General features: G+C 33.0%; 1 protein-coding gene across 6 annotated transcripts in view; it reads right to left on the bottom strand.

Annotated features, from left to right (window-relative positions):
- The window catches only part of LOC130901979 (trafficking kinesin-binding protein milt), a 91,998-nt gene that overhangs the window by 33,684 nt on the left and 39,566 nt on the right, over nt 1–18,748 (bottom strand). For all 6 annotated transcript variants that reach the window (XM_057813720.1, XM_057813723.1, XM_057813716.1 and 3 more), the window contains one exon: nt 265–369. Coding sequence is in view for 3 of the 6 variants with exons in the window: in XM_057813716.1 (XP_057669699.1) it covers nt 265–369 (105 nt within the window). In the remaining 3 variants the exon portion in view is untranslated. The remainder of the gene's footprint in view (nt 1–264; nt 370–18,748) is intronic.

Below are 18,748 nucleotides of genomic sequence, written 5' to 3' on the forward strand. Positions count from 1 at the left end.
CGTCGGTAGCAGCGATCTGAAAATGATGATTTTTTCTACTTAAGTCAGAATAACTACCTCGCATGGTCAGAGCTGCGATCCCATCACTGCCGTTGATAAAACATTGTGGATTTACCTCGTATTATAATGATACCGCAAGTTAACAGTATGCACGCCTTAAAAAATGTCGAACTATAGGATTAGAATGACAGATTTTACCTGGTTCATACTTCATACTACCATCCGTCAATTCGTCACAAATATTGAACAAAAATTATAACTCACCTCCAAATTTAGTTAGTGTATCAGCTCTTAATCTATACTTCGGAATCTGTTCTTCTAAGAGGCTGATAATTTCCACTTCGGGTAACGATTCCGCACTGCACAATTCTGAAACAATACAAATGTAGAATTGAGTTACGCTCAACAGTTTTCATTTGAAACTGTGAATACTTTACAATCATACATGCGTAGATTCACACGCATTATTTATTGTTTGCGTGAGGAATGCATATAACGATGAAAGAATTCATCTAAGAATCGTGTTCGGAAAAAAATTATACGAACGTCGCGATACATTATTACGAGGATGGTCCCAAAAGAACCTGGCATGACCTAGAGAATGCGGTAGTTGCTTAAAAAATACTACTGTATTACAAAGTACACAATCTACACAGCATATGTTTCAAATTTGGAGACGCCACGTTGTTTAGTATTTATTCGGCAGCCATCAATAGAGAACTAGATTCTAATCTGTGTTATCAACAGTAAAATATTTTTTTAGTTTAAACGACGACGTACGACCTGCGAAGACCAGCATTGCAATGGTCGACCAAATGAAGTGACGAGTCCAGTATTGTTGAAGAAAATCCACAAAAGCGGTACTCGATGATCTTTGACTGAAAGTACGCGAGCTAGCCGACATTGTAGGCATTTCAAAAAGTGCGGTACATCGCATATAACTGAAAATTTCAACAAGAGAAAATTGTGCGCTAGATGGGTGCCGCGTTTGCTCACAATGGAACAAAAACAGCGTCGTGAAGATGTTTCTATCGAGTGTTTGGCAATGTTGTACAGAATTTTTGCTCCGTTTCATAACCATGGATGAAACGTGTGTCCATCACTTCAAATCGATGCTTGAAAATAATCAAAACGATGTATTGAAAAAGGAGAACCGGCTCCAAAGAAGGCAAAGACTGTTCCATCAAGGTCATGGCGTCAGTTTTTTGGTATACGTGAGATAATTTCCATTGATAATCTTGAAAAAGAAAAACTATCAACGGTGAGTATTCTGTAATTTATTCCTACGTTTGAGCGAAGAAATCAAGGCCGCATTGGGCTAAGAAGAAAGTGTCATTGCATCAAGACAATGCACCACCGTTATTGCTATGACTAAAATCAATGAACTAAAGTTGGAATGCACCATATTCGCCAGATTTAGCCCCCTCGGATTATTTTCTGTTCGCAGACTTGAGAAATTGGCTCGATGGTTGAATATTTTCCAACAATGAAGAGATGATGTCGGCAGTTAATGGCTATTTTGAGGAGCTCGACGATTCGTGTATGAAAATTGCGTTGAAAAAATTTTCTTGCGTTTTCTTTGTTGGGCCTGGTACTTCTGGAACTATCCTCTTATGTATTGGAACCATTTCTAAACGATAAAAAAGACCTAAGCAATTTGAGTACAATTTATAGTTCTAATTTATAAATTTCTATACAGCTACGGATTATTGGATTACTTTATTATTGTCAGACAGAAATAGTTCGAAAAGAAATCTAAAATAAAAAAATTTAACAACAAAAAAATTATATCAAATTATATATTCCGGTTTTGGCGCTTGAATTTTAATGTTTTTATACACGATTGTAGCTGACTAATTTCATGTATAATTTGTTAAACAATATTTTTATAAATGAGAAACAAACGTTATTGACTAAGTTATTAATTGCAAGTGGTAGCCATACTTCAATTGATTACAAAAAAAATGGAGTATGTGAAATATATCGTGTACATTCTCACGAACTAGATAAACGTGATTATCCACATAATAAATAAGCTTGCGATAATTTGTTATTATAATGATTCTTGATGATTGTTGTTGTAATTATTAATGAATATCTTGATTAAATATAAAGTTTACTAACAGGTAAAAAGTTCGCATTGTTATTCAGGATCTGCGTGATGGATCTTATGAAAAATCGTGTGAACTCTACATCAGTTTTTCTTCTAACGGGTATTGGTATGGTTTCCAAACAAAATCCGTGGTAAAAACTTCATCCATTCGATATGATACGTCGAGGCGAACAATAATCAGGAAAAAGGTGAGTTGAAAATCAAATATAACTAAATACGTGCAGTTAGTGTCACATGCAGATGTCATAATACTAATAGCAAGAAATGAAAATATTCTAGAAGGAGCGACTCTCAGGAATAAATGAAAAAAAGACCTAACGCTTCATAAGCATAAAAAGAATAATTAATGGAACAAGTATTAAAGCAAAAGACAAGAATTTAAGTACCAAAACCAAGTTAAAACCAGTCGTCACATACGTTGCAGAAACTATGTGTCACACAAAGAAAAAAAAATCTGAAATATTCACATGGGAAATAATCAACTAGTAAAGTACAATAGCTTCCAAAACTTCTGCTACATTTTAAAATCCATAGAATATAACAAACAAGCATTCCTATGCTTCATTGACAATACAAAAGCTTTTGAACGTATTAAAATGGAAAATGTTTTTCAACTATTGTACAACGGAAACATACATATCAATATAATCCAGACCATCGAAAACATATACTCAAAGAATCAATTTCAGGCTCGAATTAATGGTAAACAAACATAAACCATACCAGTAAATGGCGGTATCAGACAAGGAGACTCGCTTAGTCCCAAGTTGTACAACATAATAATGCAAAGCCCATTAAATGCAAATTAGAAGGTCAAATAATCTAACAGAGAATAAAGTACAAGTACTTCGAATTTGCCATAACCAGTTATGGAGACGTAGAAGACGAGGTAAGAGGAGAAGTAGCCAGAGCAAATAAGGTCACAGGATGTCTTCAGTTTGTAGTATGGCAGAACAAACACAAACGAAGGCACGTTTATACAAAGCAACAATCAGACCTATACATCAGAAACAAGACCAGAAACATCAAAAATGAAATAATTCTTGGTGACCACAGAAATGAAAAATCTCTGGTGGGAAAACACTATTAGACTGAGAAAGAAGCGAGAATATAATATTAACGAATGGGTATCACAGTGTAAAAAACAAATGCAACCAACATTTAAATCGAATGGCAGATGATAGACTGGTAAAAATAGCAAGATATCGAAGAAGAACGGACAGGCATTAGACCTTTTATGGAAGAAAGAAGAAGGAAATACTTTGAAGAATATCAGAACCGAATAGAAGAGATTAAAATGGATATAGAGGAGGCTAGTCAATAAGTAAAGACAAGACAGTTGAGTTAATGAAATCCAAGAAGTTGAAATGGTATGAAAACATAGAACGATGGCAGTTGGTTTCCGTGATAAGAAAAGTGACAAATTGGAGACTTATTAAAGGTAGACCAAGAGAACAACAACAACAAAAAAAAGGTGGAAACACCAAGTGAAAGTGAAAAATGAACATACAAGGCATTAGACATAACATCAACCATAGAAGAGCATGGACCAGAATAAAGTTGAAAGCAATAAAATGTCTTAAAATATGAAAAAACAAAACCAAAAAAGCCATGTGGAGTGATTCACCGTAATAAAAGAGTCGAAAATCAGCCCTATTTCTTCAGGAATATATCGGTCTTTATATATTGGCCATATAAATTGAAAATCTTTGCCAAATAGTTTACGACTTTGATAGTTGTGGGATTGTGGCAATCAAACACTAGAATGTACTCTTTTTAATATATATTACGAGATTTCAAATACCTATGTATTCATTGTTGTTATTAATCGACGATTATAGTGTCAAATAACACTTTTCGAACATATATCATCATCAGGGTCTGAAATAATGGTCATATAAATTTACATAAGAAAACTAAAAATTATTTATACGAATTAACAAAAAGTTGTCGTATTTCAATTTTATTTTGAACATTACTCATTTTGTTTATGGTCAATTAACTAGGAGCACCTAATAAGTGATTTGTAAACGATGCAATACGGATTTGAAAAATTTATTTGTGAAAAATAATTTAACTGGAATGAAAAAGAGTCTAGGTTTTTCTGACATAATAGCCACTGGTGATCGATATGAGCAACTAGAGCTATAACCGATACTGCTATAGTTAAGAAGCAAAAGACGCGCTAAAGCTCTACTCGTCCACTATGAGTCATCGAGAAAGACGATAATCAAATAATAGAGTAAATTATTATTTTAAGAGTTTGAAGTGCATCTTAGAAATATAGTGTGTAGTCACGGATTTAAATTACTTACTTGTTGCTTTACATTCGACAGGAAATTTGAATCTAAAATGTTGTATTTTAGTATCAGAAAATAAATTTTTTGTTCTCGATCATCTATCTAGATAATTTTTACGATTTCTCCTATGCCTCTCGATATTAGTATTCCATGGGTGTGATCTTGAACCTGGGGATTACCATGAATGGTAAATAATGGCATCGGATTCCGGTGTCGAAAGCAAATGTCCAATCGTGAGTATAATAAGGAGAGTAATGCCCTTTGGAATGTTTACATTCAATTCTAGATCCATTCACTTTACGAAAATTGATGTTATCATTTAAGAATTAAACAGTTACGGAACGGAAAAGTGGTTTTTCAGAGGTGGACACTATACAATGAATAATTTCCGCAAGATTTCTGCTGTAATAAGTCAAAATTTTATATAAATATGTCAGATAGATTAGTTTCAATACTTATATACTTGTTCCGTCGAATGGAATGATTTGTAAGTGGTCGTCTGTGACCATTATGAGGATGGTCACAGAAGTAGCTGGCCCAATAAAGAAAGCACAAAAACTTCAGAAAAAAATATTTATTTTTCAGCGTAATCTCTTTTTAGCTCCATCGAGGGGGTAAATTTGACGCATGAGTGAGCAATGTTTGATTTCTTTTTATATAGATAGTCAATGAAAATTATCCCAGGCGCATCCAAAAAAATCCGAAGCCATGACCTTGACTGCAGACGGAACGGTTTTTGCCTTCTTTGAAGCCGGTTCTTCCTTTCGAATCCATTGTTTTGATTCGCCTTTTGTTTCGGGTGTAAAATGATGAACTGACGTTCCATCCATGGTTATGAAACGGCTTTATTTCTGTGAAACACTGACAAACACTCGATGGAAACATCTTCACGAGGCTTTTTTTGTTCTATTGTGAACCAACGCGGCTCCCATCTTGCGCAAAGCTTTCTCATGTTCAAATTTTTAGTTAATATGCGATTCCTATTATGACTGCTAGCTGGTGCACTTTCAGTCGACGATCATCTAGAGGATTTTCTTTAACTTTAACTCTAACACCGTGGTAGTTTTCAAACAACTATCGCCATCTCTAGGTTAGACCAAGTACTTCCGGGACAAGCCTTGTAGAATACGAGTCGAGATGGACATCCAGGACATCTAATTACTCCAGATATTGTTTACAAAATGTCCTTGTGTGCTCGTGTAAGTATAATGATACTGATCGCTCACATTTAAATTTTAATTATAATAAAACAACAAATAAGGTACAAAAATTTAGGATACATATTCACATTTTTGCGTATTATATGTTAATATTCTTTCCGCTCCGACGTATAGTTTTGGCCAAAATGTATCTGCACTAAATACCTTCCACAAAAAATTGAAATTGAAAATTTTTATACAGTTATACATTTGTATACAGTTCTTAATGAGTCTTCCCGTATGCGACAGAAAAGTTTTAAAAAAATCACATGAGAAAATAACGAATCACTGTTATAAATAAATATTACCTCAACGCTTAAAATACCTGTCTTATTGATTTTTTGTATATATTATTATCTATCTACTACATCTGTTTTAAAGTTGGGTAACGTTGTTATTTAATAAAAAAATTTCATTTTTGTTTATTGATGTTAACAAATGTCCAAGTCAGCTCCAATTAATCTAAGAATTAAAGAATAAATATTGAATTTCTCGTATTTCTTATACTTTTTTATGTTTAATATTTCTAAAAATGCTCTAAAACAGTTTAGTTTCGTTGAATATTGATTATAATGGAATACGGAGTTTTAAAAATACTACTCCAGGTATCCAGATATAATTCAAAAATTCAGTTTAACAAAACACACTTTTAGCAACAATAAAACTAAAAATTAAGAATGGAATTGCTGATGAAAAAATTGATGTCACTGTTATAAAAGCATGAGGTGCTTTATTTGTCTTATATAGAAATTTAAGACTCAACGTTATTCGTTATAATTTTTTCCTAGTTTTATATTCCGAAACCCAGTTGGTTTAAAAATATCATAAAAAGCACCCCACGCTTTTTAATTTTGATATTAATTTTCTCATCAGTAAGTTTAGTGTGTTTTTTAGTTTTGTCAACTAGAAATTTTTATAAACTGTATTCTATTATTTGCTTTTTAGTTCAATCTTTGAAATCAGAACTCGTTCACGCCGGGACTATTTTCATATTTTTCACTGTGAGTTGGCGCTCGAATTCATGCTGAGATTTATCTGGCTGCGCTTGTTTAGACCAAACTACGCGTTATATATCCTATAAACAATGCAAGGAATGTTATAAACATTTGTTCAAAAAAAAGGCCGAGATTGTTCCACTAAGAAAATTACAAGAATTAGGACGTAATATGGGCATTACAAGGGTCATCTAGCACTTTTCTTGAAATGTTTTAACAAATTACACAAAAAAATAATAAATAATGAAGTTATAAATAAAATAATATTAAATATTTATGTTACATGATTTCTTTTTCTAAAAATACTTTGTTAGTTCATTTCGAATAGTTATAGAGAAAAGAGAGATTCGTTGAGTATAGTTTGAGAGGAATTATCAGGGGAAGATTCATTGGAGTTGGGCCTGATATTGGAGTTGCTCCTATGCAGGGCTAGAGTTGTGGTTTTTGTTGATGTTTGGACTGCTACATACTGAAAAATAAGAAAAAACGAACGACCAGTCGGCGTTTGAAGAAGAAAAGAAAGCTCCATCCTAAAAAAACGGTTCCTTCCAGGTTTGTAATTTTGTTTGATTTTTCTTTTATTTTTGTTTCAGTTTTTAAAGTCTTTCAAATGAAAATATTGTTTAACATAACGATGACCAATTTTTTCTGTTTCCAAATTCACTGAAAATGTTCTCTATTGATGGCTGCCGAACAAATACTAAACAACTTGGCCTCTTGGAACCAGTGTTCCCAACTATCAAAAATTTATCTCCCCAAAGCCCTAATCAAACCTCTAAAATTCCGACAATTACTAAGGATTCCTCCTAAAAAAATTTTACCATTGAACGAATATTAAATTTTTAACAATCAATGAATAATTTCTTTCAGCATAATAATATATATAATATATTTAGAACGAGGAAAATATAGTAAATGGTAATACATAATTAGTATATAATATTATGAATAAAGAATTCGAATTTAATACTCGAAAATAAATATCGATTATCGATATTTCAAGATATTTATCCATTATTTTTTGAAAAAATATCGATATTTTATGCCTTTTCTTAAGTAACTATGAAAAAAATAAATAGACGATCTATTAGCTTCAAATTCAAATATCTATTGGAAAGATAATTGAAAGTGAAAATTACCAAACATAAAAACATACCATCCGAAACAAGTTTGGTTTTTTCTTATTCCAAAGACCGATGTTTAAATATTTACACTTAATCACATAAACATTAGTTATACAACTACGAATATCTCAAGTAAGAAAAAGAAATATCCATCTTTGTACGGATTCTCAACTTTATGTAATCAGGTTCGCTTTCATGCTAAATCTGGCATGAAAATTAAGGTTAATACAATTTCCAATTTCGATTTAAGATTAGTGTTCGGGTCAATTGTTAGAATAAGGACAACATGAATGGGTCATCCAGGATGTCCCACGACAAGTTAAAACTATCTGTATATGACAAAATACTCAATTAAAATCAAAAATTTGTACGTTGGGGTTTTCGGAAACGACTAAAAGTTTGCATAGGATTAGGAAATACAATTTGATTTGATTTTTTTTACAGACCTTGACAAGATAAAGATATTTCTTAGTGCTTGAACCCACGGGTCAAAATAAAATTTAGACCACACCTGAATCTAAAAATTTACAGAAAACATTTAATATCTAGATAACGGTAAGATTTGGGTACAGGAAAGTACATATACATAAATTTGCCTTATTTTTTACCCCTGTATGCATTAAAATATAAAAAATCGGGTGGTTCTATTTAAAAAAATAAAGAAATTTGATATTTATGAAGTTAAACTTTGAACACTTTTTGTAAACACCCTGTATAAAATGAAAAAAGTTTCAACATAGATTCAAATACGTCTAACCTTGCTATAAGTAACCGAATAGAAACCATTTTCATACCTTTAAGGGTATCCTCGTAAAAAAATAATTGATAAGGATCTACACAACGGTAAAATTTTTTACAAAAAAATTAATAACTTAAAAAGTAATCATTTTTTTTAGACAAAAGTATACTAAAATTTTACGTAGATTTCAAAAATGTATTAATATATATGGTATTCCATTTAAAATAACAAAGTTACTGTCAACTGCCGGTAGAACCGGAAGTCGGTCATATTTGAAAATATTTTAGTTAAAAAGATCGTATCCGAAAACCCAAGCGTACATATTTTCATGATTTTACTATAAGTATATTTCCATATACAGATAGTTTTAACTCGTCGTGGGACACCCCTGTATTATTTTCAATACGTCATGAATCCGCATCTAAACAGTGTGTAGTAAATTTTTAGAAGTAATTAATTCCAACTGATATTTTTTCATTTTCATCTACATTGGATACTGTACCTTACAGCTAAAAATCGTCGTAACCATATAGGTACTCCGGTGTAAGAGAAAATTCTGTGGGACCAGGAATGAAATCATGTGACAAATTCGACATTTAGCGCAAATGTAAGATGATTGGGCATAATTAAAAAGACGATGTAGAGACAAACGAATCCAAAATTTAATAGGGAACTTTATGTTCAGCACACAGTGGATATTGTAAATATGGAGATCTACTTGAGATGTTAGCAGATTATCATTAGTTATTATTAGATACAACATGAAAGCCCAGCGCTAGGTATAAGGAGGTAGAGTCTTATGTCGTAGATAATAAAGATTTATCACTACTACTGCCATCTAGCTAGCCTATGTAATATTCAATAGAGTTTTAGAAAACGCTGATAGAGGTGTTTTGATTCATGACAAAAGTGTCAACAATTTACGATACGCTGATGATAGTCAGTTCTTGAACTGTCTTGTTACAAGCTGACCAAATTATGAACTAAAACATATAAATAGACCAAGTAGACAAATTAACGTGATACACAATAAATGGGATCCTAGGGTGCATATACGAGCTAAATTAGCCAAAGCGAAAGCAAGTTTCATGAAACTCAAAAAAATCTTATGCCATAATCTTACCCTTGATTTGCGTATGAGGATGACACGAAGTTATGTCTTTCCTTTACTTTTATATAGCGTAGAGACCCATATAGGATTTTACGATGGGTCCAGTATAGGCCCAGACTTGGTGGGACTCTGGGATGATAACAATGCAAGCCTGGACCAGGCATGGTTGCCTAGATAAACCTAAGACTGGTCTGCAACGGTAGGCCAGGGTGATTGCTTATAATGGAATGGGATGGCCTATATAAGGTTACATAGGATGGCCGGGGCTAAGTTACCCCGACTTCAACCAGGCTTGGGCCATTATTGATTTGCCAAGACCGTGTTTACCAGCGTTATTCCAAGCTAACCCCCTTAGTTCAAGTCTGGAGGCTGCTATGTGGGAACATGGGCGCTCTTAGATAATTTACTCAAACTTTTGGAAACGTTTGTGCTGCGGATATATCGTCATATCTACAGGTACAAACACTGATGTCCTTGAGTGCATAAAAAAAACTTTATAAATAGTCAAAACTATGTGATGCGCAACTCTGTGAAGTAAGACCTTCTCAACTGAGTAATGCATGGTAAAATAATGGGTAGGAGAAGCATAGGTCAGCGCACAACATCGTGGTTGACAAAGTTTCGTCAATGGTTCGGAAAATCAACAAGTGAGGTATTCCGCGCAGTAGTAAATAAAGCAATAATAGTCAGTATGATAGAGATCATGGGAACCAAATCCAAACTTTATGGAACAACGCAAAACTAACTGTATATTTATACACCACGTAAATTATTTATACCAACATTAAATGAGTCACTATTTACTAAACTTATTACTAAACACTTATTTAATTCTTAACATACTAATTTATTTAAACAAAACGTTTACGTTTTACTAATCCTGTGTTTACTACGACAACAGACTATCTACTGACTCTGGCTGCTCAACAAGCGCCTATTTATTTACAACGGATTTTTCGATTCTAGACTGTAAATAAACAAATAGGCCTTTTAACTATAATAAATATATTTTAAAAAAAGCCTCCCACAATTTTTTCACAATAATACTAGTATTTTACATTCATTAGTATTTTAAGCTTATTTTCAAAATTATTTACAATTTTTTAGTTTCCTGTGCTTCAAAAGCGTGTTTTTTAGTATCTTTTCCTCTTTCTAGTTTCATATGCTATGAAAGCGAGTTTTTTGGTTTTTTAAACAATATTTATTTAATTGGTACGGCTTTTGTATAAGGGCTTCGCTGTTTATATACCTACATCTCCTCGAAAGTTGTATCGAGCCGTAACGGTGTAGTTGTAAGGTTGTCCTATCCTATAAAAACTATACAAATGATACCGCCTTACAATCGGTGTATTCTGGGAATTTGTATCCGGCGCGTCCACCAAGCTTTAGATTCTGTTAATAAAACGAACGTGACCGGCTTCATGGTCTATATTATTGGACGAAGCCGTAAAGGCACATTATGTAAAAGGCATAAGGTATTGAATCGGGAGTGGAAAATCTAACCATTTGTATATATATTAATACTCTTATCTTATTTTTGACGTTGAGTGTAGTACTTTTTGTGCTTGTTTTACGCACATTCTTAGAATGATAGAAGATCTATGAACATAGTCTTAATCCTTGACTGTTGAGAATGCATTGGGTTGCTTAGTGTCAGTGTAGATTATAAAGTAAGATAAATGGAAAATTTTAATTTTGTCACCATTTTCTGTGCACTTTCAACTAATTTAACACTATTTTTGAATGCTTCCAGTTATCTATTTTAAAATAAAACTTCTCATCCTTATATCGTATATGAATGTAGATGGTTAATAGATTAGTAGAAATATTACTTACATGAAAATTAATCAACCGAAATCAGATCGACGGGAAGCAATTAAAAATCACTGTGAATGTCATCAAGCTCTCAATTACCGATGAAATTCAATTATTAAATAACGCGGATAAGTCAGGTGTTAGTCGCGCGGCGGTCAACAGCACTATTAAGCAAACAACATTCTTTTTCTATCAATGAAAACATTACAAGACACAAGATTCAATGTCTCTCGATGTATTACGGTTGGTTTCAGTGAAAAGATATCGGATAAGGCCATAAAATGAACATTCTAAAGTAATTCCTTTTGTGGGATGAGATAAAAGTGGGGAGAGGAGGGCAATACCCCACACGAGATGCATTTGTGCATAAGGTGAGGGAAAAAAATTCAATTTCGTATACTGTTGGAAGTAATTTGGTTTGTGTTATTTTTGTTTTTACTGAAATGAATTTTTATAGCTAAATTATTAAATATTATGTGGTTACTACAGGAAATATATTTGATATCCTGCTGATATAAAATTAATAGTTGAAAAAATTAAAACAAAACACTTTATTAGAAAACCGAGGTAAAACATGCTCGAGATAAAATGAAAGTGATTAAGAAAAAAATTTATCATCAAAATCGTACGTTTTTATATTTTCTTATCAGAGATTTTATTTGCTTATTATTTATAACCCTTTTTGGTCATAAAAAATCGAAAAATTGATATTTTCCATAAAAAGTTTTGGGAATGAGACCTATACAAAAATTTCATACTTTTTTGGCCAATAGAAAATGCAAAAACTATAAATTCCTCGATTTGTACATACAAAAACAAAAATTTGAGAAAATTAATACAATTTGAACAATTTTCAGAAATTATTAGAAATTTCTTAGGTTAGTTTAGGACTTCCTTTCTTCCTGTTTCTCTCTAAGGTTGCGTGTATTTCATAATTATCAAATTAGTGTAAAATAATTTCTTTTTTGTTGCTAAAAGTAATAATGCAATTAATAATATGATTTTTATTTATTTTATATCAACCAATAGTGTAAAATTTTCTCACTTAGGTCTCATTTTTATCCAAAATACGCCGAAAAAAAATTTCTTGACCAAAAATAGAGTGGACTCCGCTTCCCAACATTTACCCATTATTTAAACTATTCCCTGTGGCCGCAGTTGTACCCGCAATTACAACTAACATTCTACATACCCTCCCTCTGGTGTGTTTTGTCACTCGCGACAAAAAGCGCACACACGCTCACACACCATACCAAAACTCTGTCTTAAAAACATCACAATCCCAAACTTGCAGAGGAAAAGCTCTCCCATATCAGGGCCACACCAGAAATGAACAAAATTTCCCACGAAATCGATGCTACTTTCCAATAAAACAACCCAAAGTGTCTCGAAAAATCGTTCAAAACGTGAAGAAATTGAATTTTCATTAAAAATTCATGCCCAAAAATCTGTTACAACCCTTCATAGACAGAAAGAGAGAGGGAGAGAGAGAGAGAGAGAGAGAGAGAGAGTAGTTTGTGTGATTTTTTTGGGGGTTGGTTTCAAGAATAGAAATGTTATAGGAAAATTTTTTTCTGCAAAGCTGGAATTGTGATGATTTTTGATGTTGGAATTATTTCTTTTGCTGTAGAGCACACTCAATATACAGGTTGTTTCTAAATTCATGCGACAAAATTCAGGAAGTGATTGCTCGTATGAAATTAAGAAGTGTCTTTCATACAACAACTTTTTTTTTTAAATTCAGCAAAGCTAGGAACTTGAAATTCTGTAATTTTCGTGCACTCGCAAAGGACTATATGGTCAAAACCAGTATTTAATATGAATCGTATTACACGCTATATGTATACTGTTTTCCACACAGTTTATTAAAAAAATTATAAATTATGGTGATTGTTTTTTTCTCCGTAACTGTTGGTTTTGGGAAAAGAATTTAACAACAAATATTTTTAAATAGAACAAGGACTTTAAGTTATAATTTTATTTCATAAAACTTCATCTTGAAAAAAGTTTTGATATGAAATAAAGTAAGGGATGCTAATTTCACACCCATATAATGTAACAATAATATTGAAAAAATACCCATAGTTAGTCCTTTGCAAGTGCACAAAAATTACAGAATTTCAAATTTTTAGCATAACTGACATTTTAGAAAAAAAAATAAAAACTCAATTTTAGTCATCACCTTTTAAGGGTGATATCTCGAAAAAGGGTGGGAATTTTGTTATAAGAAAGACCCATCTTGGATTCATAAGAGCAATCTCCTCCTGGATTTTGAAGCATGAATATATAAACACCCTGTACATGTACGCTATTTATCAGCAGTGGATTTTAATTCATAAGATTTAAGAGAAAATAAAATAGAACAAAATAAAATGCCTCGACGAACTAAAGCACTGCTGGGGTGTATTGATAGGCGGAAGGGGGATACAGATGCAGAAAAAATGTAAAATTTTGACAGAAAACTGCAATGTGAAAATAAGAGAAGTAGAAGACGATATTATAATATATGAAAGATGTTACATATATGTATAATTAAATAAAAACATTTCGTCATATTGACGAAAACGATATTCAAATTCAATGGACTAAAGTTGCCTCCAGATTTGGTCCCCATCAAATAATACCTAAGAAAATGCTTCAATGAAAGAAAAAACAATTAAATGAGTAAATCGATGATGAAACAAAGGCATATATTGAGTCCATTTGACTATTAACGAAGTTAATAGATCTGCGCAAGTCTTTCAGCCATGAATTTTATCTACGGCCGACCGATCGTTTTCCTTCGATCTTCTCTTCTATTATCAGGTGGAGAATCTCATATCGCTCACCTCTCATTATATGTCCTAGGTACTTCAACTTTCTCTCCTTGATTGTCTTGAGAAATTACCCATTCGCTGTAGCACCTCTATATTTGTCTTATGTTCCGTCCAAGATATCCGCAGCATTCGTCTGTTGGAGTACATTTCGAACGCATCAATTTTGTTCTCTGTGGCCGCGTCCATGGTCCAAGTTTCGCATCCGTACAGTAGAACAGGAAATATGTAACAGCGAAGCATTCTGGTCCGGAGTACCAGGCTGAGGTTGCGGTTTGCCAGAAGTGTCCTCATGCTATTCAGAGTTTTCCGCGCTTCCTCAATTCTTGATCTGATTTCGAGTTTTGGGTCGCATTGCTAGTTGACGAGCGTGCCCAGTTATCTTACAGATGACACTTGTTCAATGATCTCTCCATGGAGTTTTTTAAGGTGGCGTTTCTTTGTATTTTTGAGAATACCAGAGAAGTTCATTGAGAGTTGAATTGATGGATAAAACGGAATATGGTTGAAAAATTTGTGTCATTATTCTTAGATCTTAGACTGATTACCCGATGTGTTATTATTTTTTTTTCTATTTGAGTGATAACGGCAATGAAGTAAAAATGTATCACCTTATCTAACGATATTTAAAAACAGATTATTGTCATAAAAGAAATATGTTAGAAACGTCAATAAGACATATATATCCCTTTTAATGAGACAGAAATTTTACCCGCATAATTCCATAGGCAATAATTATTTTAATTAACTATGAATAATTGTTTAAAGCATGAATGGCATTTAAAACAATTTCAACCTATTATTAAAGCGATTGTTGTAAATCAAATTCACTCCGGTCATGAATTTGATATTTTTGACTTAATAAAAGTATAGAATCGTGATAGAAAGCTTCTTTTGATTTCTTTCAAAGGTATTAAATTCACAATATTTAGGTTATAACTTTTTAACGTTAAACCGTAATATCCAATTTAATTAGGTAGTTGTTTAGTTAGAAATTTATTATATCTTATGATAGAAAAAGCAGATTTTAACGATTTAATAGTACTAGTAGGACAGTTTTACTTGGTAATCACTTAAATATAAGATCTAACAGTAAATACTATCTTTATGTACGAGATAGTGATAGAATCTAATTTCTAATAGAATTCCGAACATTTCAAATAATATATTTCAGAAAAATCTAAAAATTTCCTGAAATTTGATTTCATACAGCACATGAAATTCTAGGAAAATCTTTTGGAAGGATGACATCCAAGAAAAAAATTTCTCAAAGTAGACAAAGTTCTTGTTATGATTCGAGATGGTAAGAAATACCCCAAAACACACTATGGAAACTTCTAAAAGAAAATAATTTTCGTTGGAAAAAGCATTCCAGAAAGTCTAAAGAAGCGTACTGGAGAGAACCAATTACTTTAAAGAATTGAGAAACCAAAGAAGAAACGTATTTGGTTTGCTTGGGAGGCCAAGGTTCTTCGAAGACCGTGGAGCCAATTGGAAAAATAAGGTAACGCCTGAAAACTGGTACAAGGCAGTAAATCATACGATTAAAAAAGAAGGGAATCATGGAAGTTGGGTAATTTACTGATGGAATGATCGTGTAAATATTGGTTTCGACAGTTCATATTCTAACTCCGCTTCTGATTTGATTTGTAAGAAATAGCCCCACTTATATGGGTGGGTTTTTATATAAGAATGTAACGTTGTTCAAAAGTCAAGTTTGTACCCTTATAGGTGCCTATATAAAATCAGTATAGCACAAAGTTGTTACCATACCTTGTGAAAATATAAAACAGATAAAAATATAAGAGTACACCCGATAGACGAGGATGTATTGATATCTAGTTAGTAGTACCTGTATTTAAAAGGGTTAAGAGGTAAGCAGATTTACGAAGATATGCTTAATACCCTTGGTGATCAATATTCTTCGTATGCGACCGTAAAAAATTGGAGTGCATGCTTCAAAAGATGTGAATTTTCCATTGAAGGTGATGACCGATCGGGAAGACCAGTTTCTGTGTCAGTCCCCGAAAATATCGATGCGGTTCATGACATGATTTTATCAGACCGTCGAAATGGGCTAAAACGCGTTCATCATATAGTTCACGTCAATTTGGACATTAGAAAAATTGCTGCAAAATGGATCCCCAAATGTTTCAATGTTGACCAAAAGCATGCAAGGGTAGAAGCATCGCGTTCGATCTGTGCTCGATTTGAAAACGATGTAGACTTGTTAAGCCGAATTGTTACTATGGATGAGACTTGGATACATTTCTACGATCCAGAAACAAAGCAACAATCGATGGAATGGCGACACTCTGGTTCTCCAAGACCTAAGAAGTTTCGTGTACAAAAATCTGCTAACGGATAAAAGTTAAAGAGAAACGACGCAGAAAGCTATCCAAAGGTGTTTGGTTTTGCAGGACAACGCTCCTACACACAAATCTCATGTTGCCATGAAAAAAATTCGTGATTTAGGGTTTGAATTACTAGAACACCCCCCTTATTCGCCAGATAATAAAAGCTGTGAAGGTCTGGTTTGCAGAGCAAGAAGAAACATTTTTTTTGATAGGTCTAGAGACATTGCAGGTTCGCTATAATAAATGTATCCAATTAAGAGGAGAACTAGCTTTTACCCGCGGTTTCGCTCGCATTGAATCCATTAAATAAGTATCAGAAATGATTATAATAGAAAAGAACGAGCTCTGTAGATATATTAGAACCTGAGATATAGATCTTTGAATGTAGAAAAATTGCCAAAAACCTACAAAAATCCATAACTCCACATTGAATGTCCGCGCCTAGCTCCTCTCCAACTCAACCGATTTAAGTGTTCATAAACTCAAAAGAAAGAAGGTGTTTCAGCGAGTGTTCTTAAACAAAAACGAAGTCTCTATCTTGAATAGAACCTGAGATATTGAGGATAGAACGTGTGTATGTGAAAAACTCCCATAAGTAATGTACAGGGGGAAATCGCATTTGAGTATAACTTGAGAATGGTGAAAATTAGATTAAATCCGATGGTTGATGGCTGATCTGTGCATCAATACCTTTCATTGATAAAAAAAATTAAGTAAATCGGTTGGGTAGAAGGCCTGAACGGACTCTGAATGGAAATCATCAATTTTTTTAATATATAATATCCTTGAAGAGGACAGGGCTGAGCCGTGTCGGAGGTGCATGGCACCCGGGCGGCAAAAGGCAAAATGTCTCTAAAAAAATAACAGAACTCCATCATGCAAAAAATATTTAGTCTCAAAGCGCAAACTACCTTTCTTAGATAGCAGCATTTCTCCGAAATATTGTTTTCTTATTATTACAATACCAAAATAGTGCGTTGAGCGGTCGGGCGAATAGGGCGGCGTAAAAAAGATAAGAAATAGGTAATAATAAAGAGAATAAGCCGCTTGCCGCAAAAACGGCATAATATATTAATAGATTACTTGAAAGAGATCGCGGCTCGCGGCTTTTCTTTTGACTTTTGACTCTTAAACTCTTTACCGACTTTGAAAATGTGGGATTTTTTTTATTTTTCCACTGCCGTGTTTTCGTGTTTATCTAAGTTTGCGTTTGCGTAGCCTTTTTATAACTTTTTTAGTTTAAGTTGATTAGGGCAGCTTATTTTGTTCTTGCGCCCGGGCGGCGGATACCCTAGGTTCGGCCCTGGAAGAGGAGGTAATTCGAAAAACGGATTCTCGATCCTCTAAGTCAATTGTTAATAAGTTTAGGCATGTCTTGTTATTCTCTCTAGAAAGCTTACTCCCAAAAAGAAGGTACTAAACAAATAACTGATAACAATGTACGTAAATGATATGATCCCAATGAGTTTCAAAAAGAGCTCTACATAAACCTTTTTTATAATGCTGCTGTAAAAAATTTAAACTGGAAATAAATCCCAGTAAAACTAAAATAGTGGTTTTATTAGAATATGGTCGATGTGAATAAGAAATTAATGGAAGTAGATAAAAATATAACTGAAACAGTGAGTAAAATTGAAGAATAATGTTTTATAAATTAGTTTCGTACAAAGTTGCTGCGGGTCTCCAGTGAGATCGATCAAATACTATTTGATATACCTCAGTGCATCTCGCATTGGAATGAAAAAACCGTTGGAATCAATTGTTATAATTAACATTGAGACCTGTAAACTACAAAACCATTAAAACGTTTCATTTATTATCAGGTAAACAAGAAGTTCCTCATTTGGATGAGCGATAGAACAGATGTGCCGTGCTACATACTCATTGAATGGAAAACTTTTTTTTTCATTATATAGAATTACAGGTACCTTTAATATTTAGTATCGATATTATAAGGTTGTTCATTATAATTAATTGTTATAATAATCTGGCATTCATTCATGAATATATCATATCAAAAACACCCAAAGTTTGTTGAGTGGTTCACTGAATATTGCGTACAGCGAAGATTGCATACATTTTGGTTGATTTTTGACGAGGGTGAGACAAGGCCTAACTCTCTAAGTAGCGGAATGTGACAAACGTAAAAAGGGTACACCACCAATAATCACAGGATACGTTA

Source organism: Diorhabda carinulata, chromosome X (genome assembly GCF_026250575.1).
Source record: "Diorhabda carinulata isolate Delta chromosome X, icDioCari1.1, whole genome shotgun sequence".
Taxonomy (NCBI): Eukaryota; Metazoa; Arthropoda; class Insecta; order Coleoptera; family Chrysomelidae; genus Diorhabda; species Diorhabda carinulata.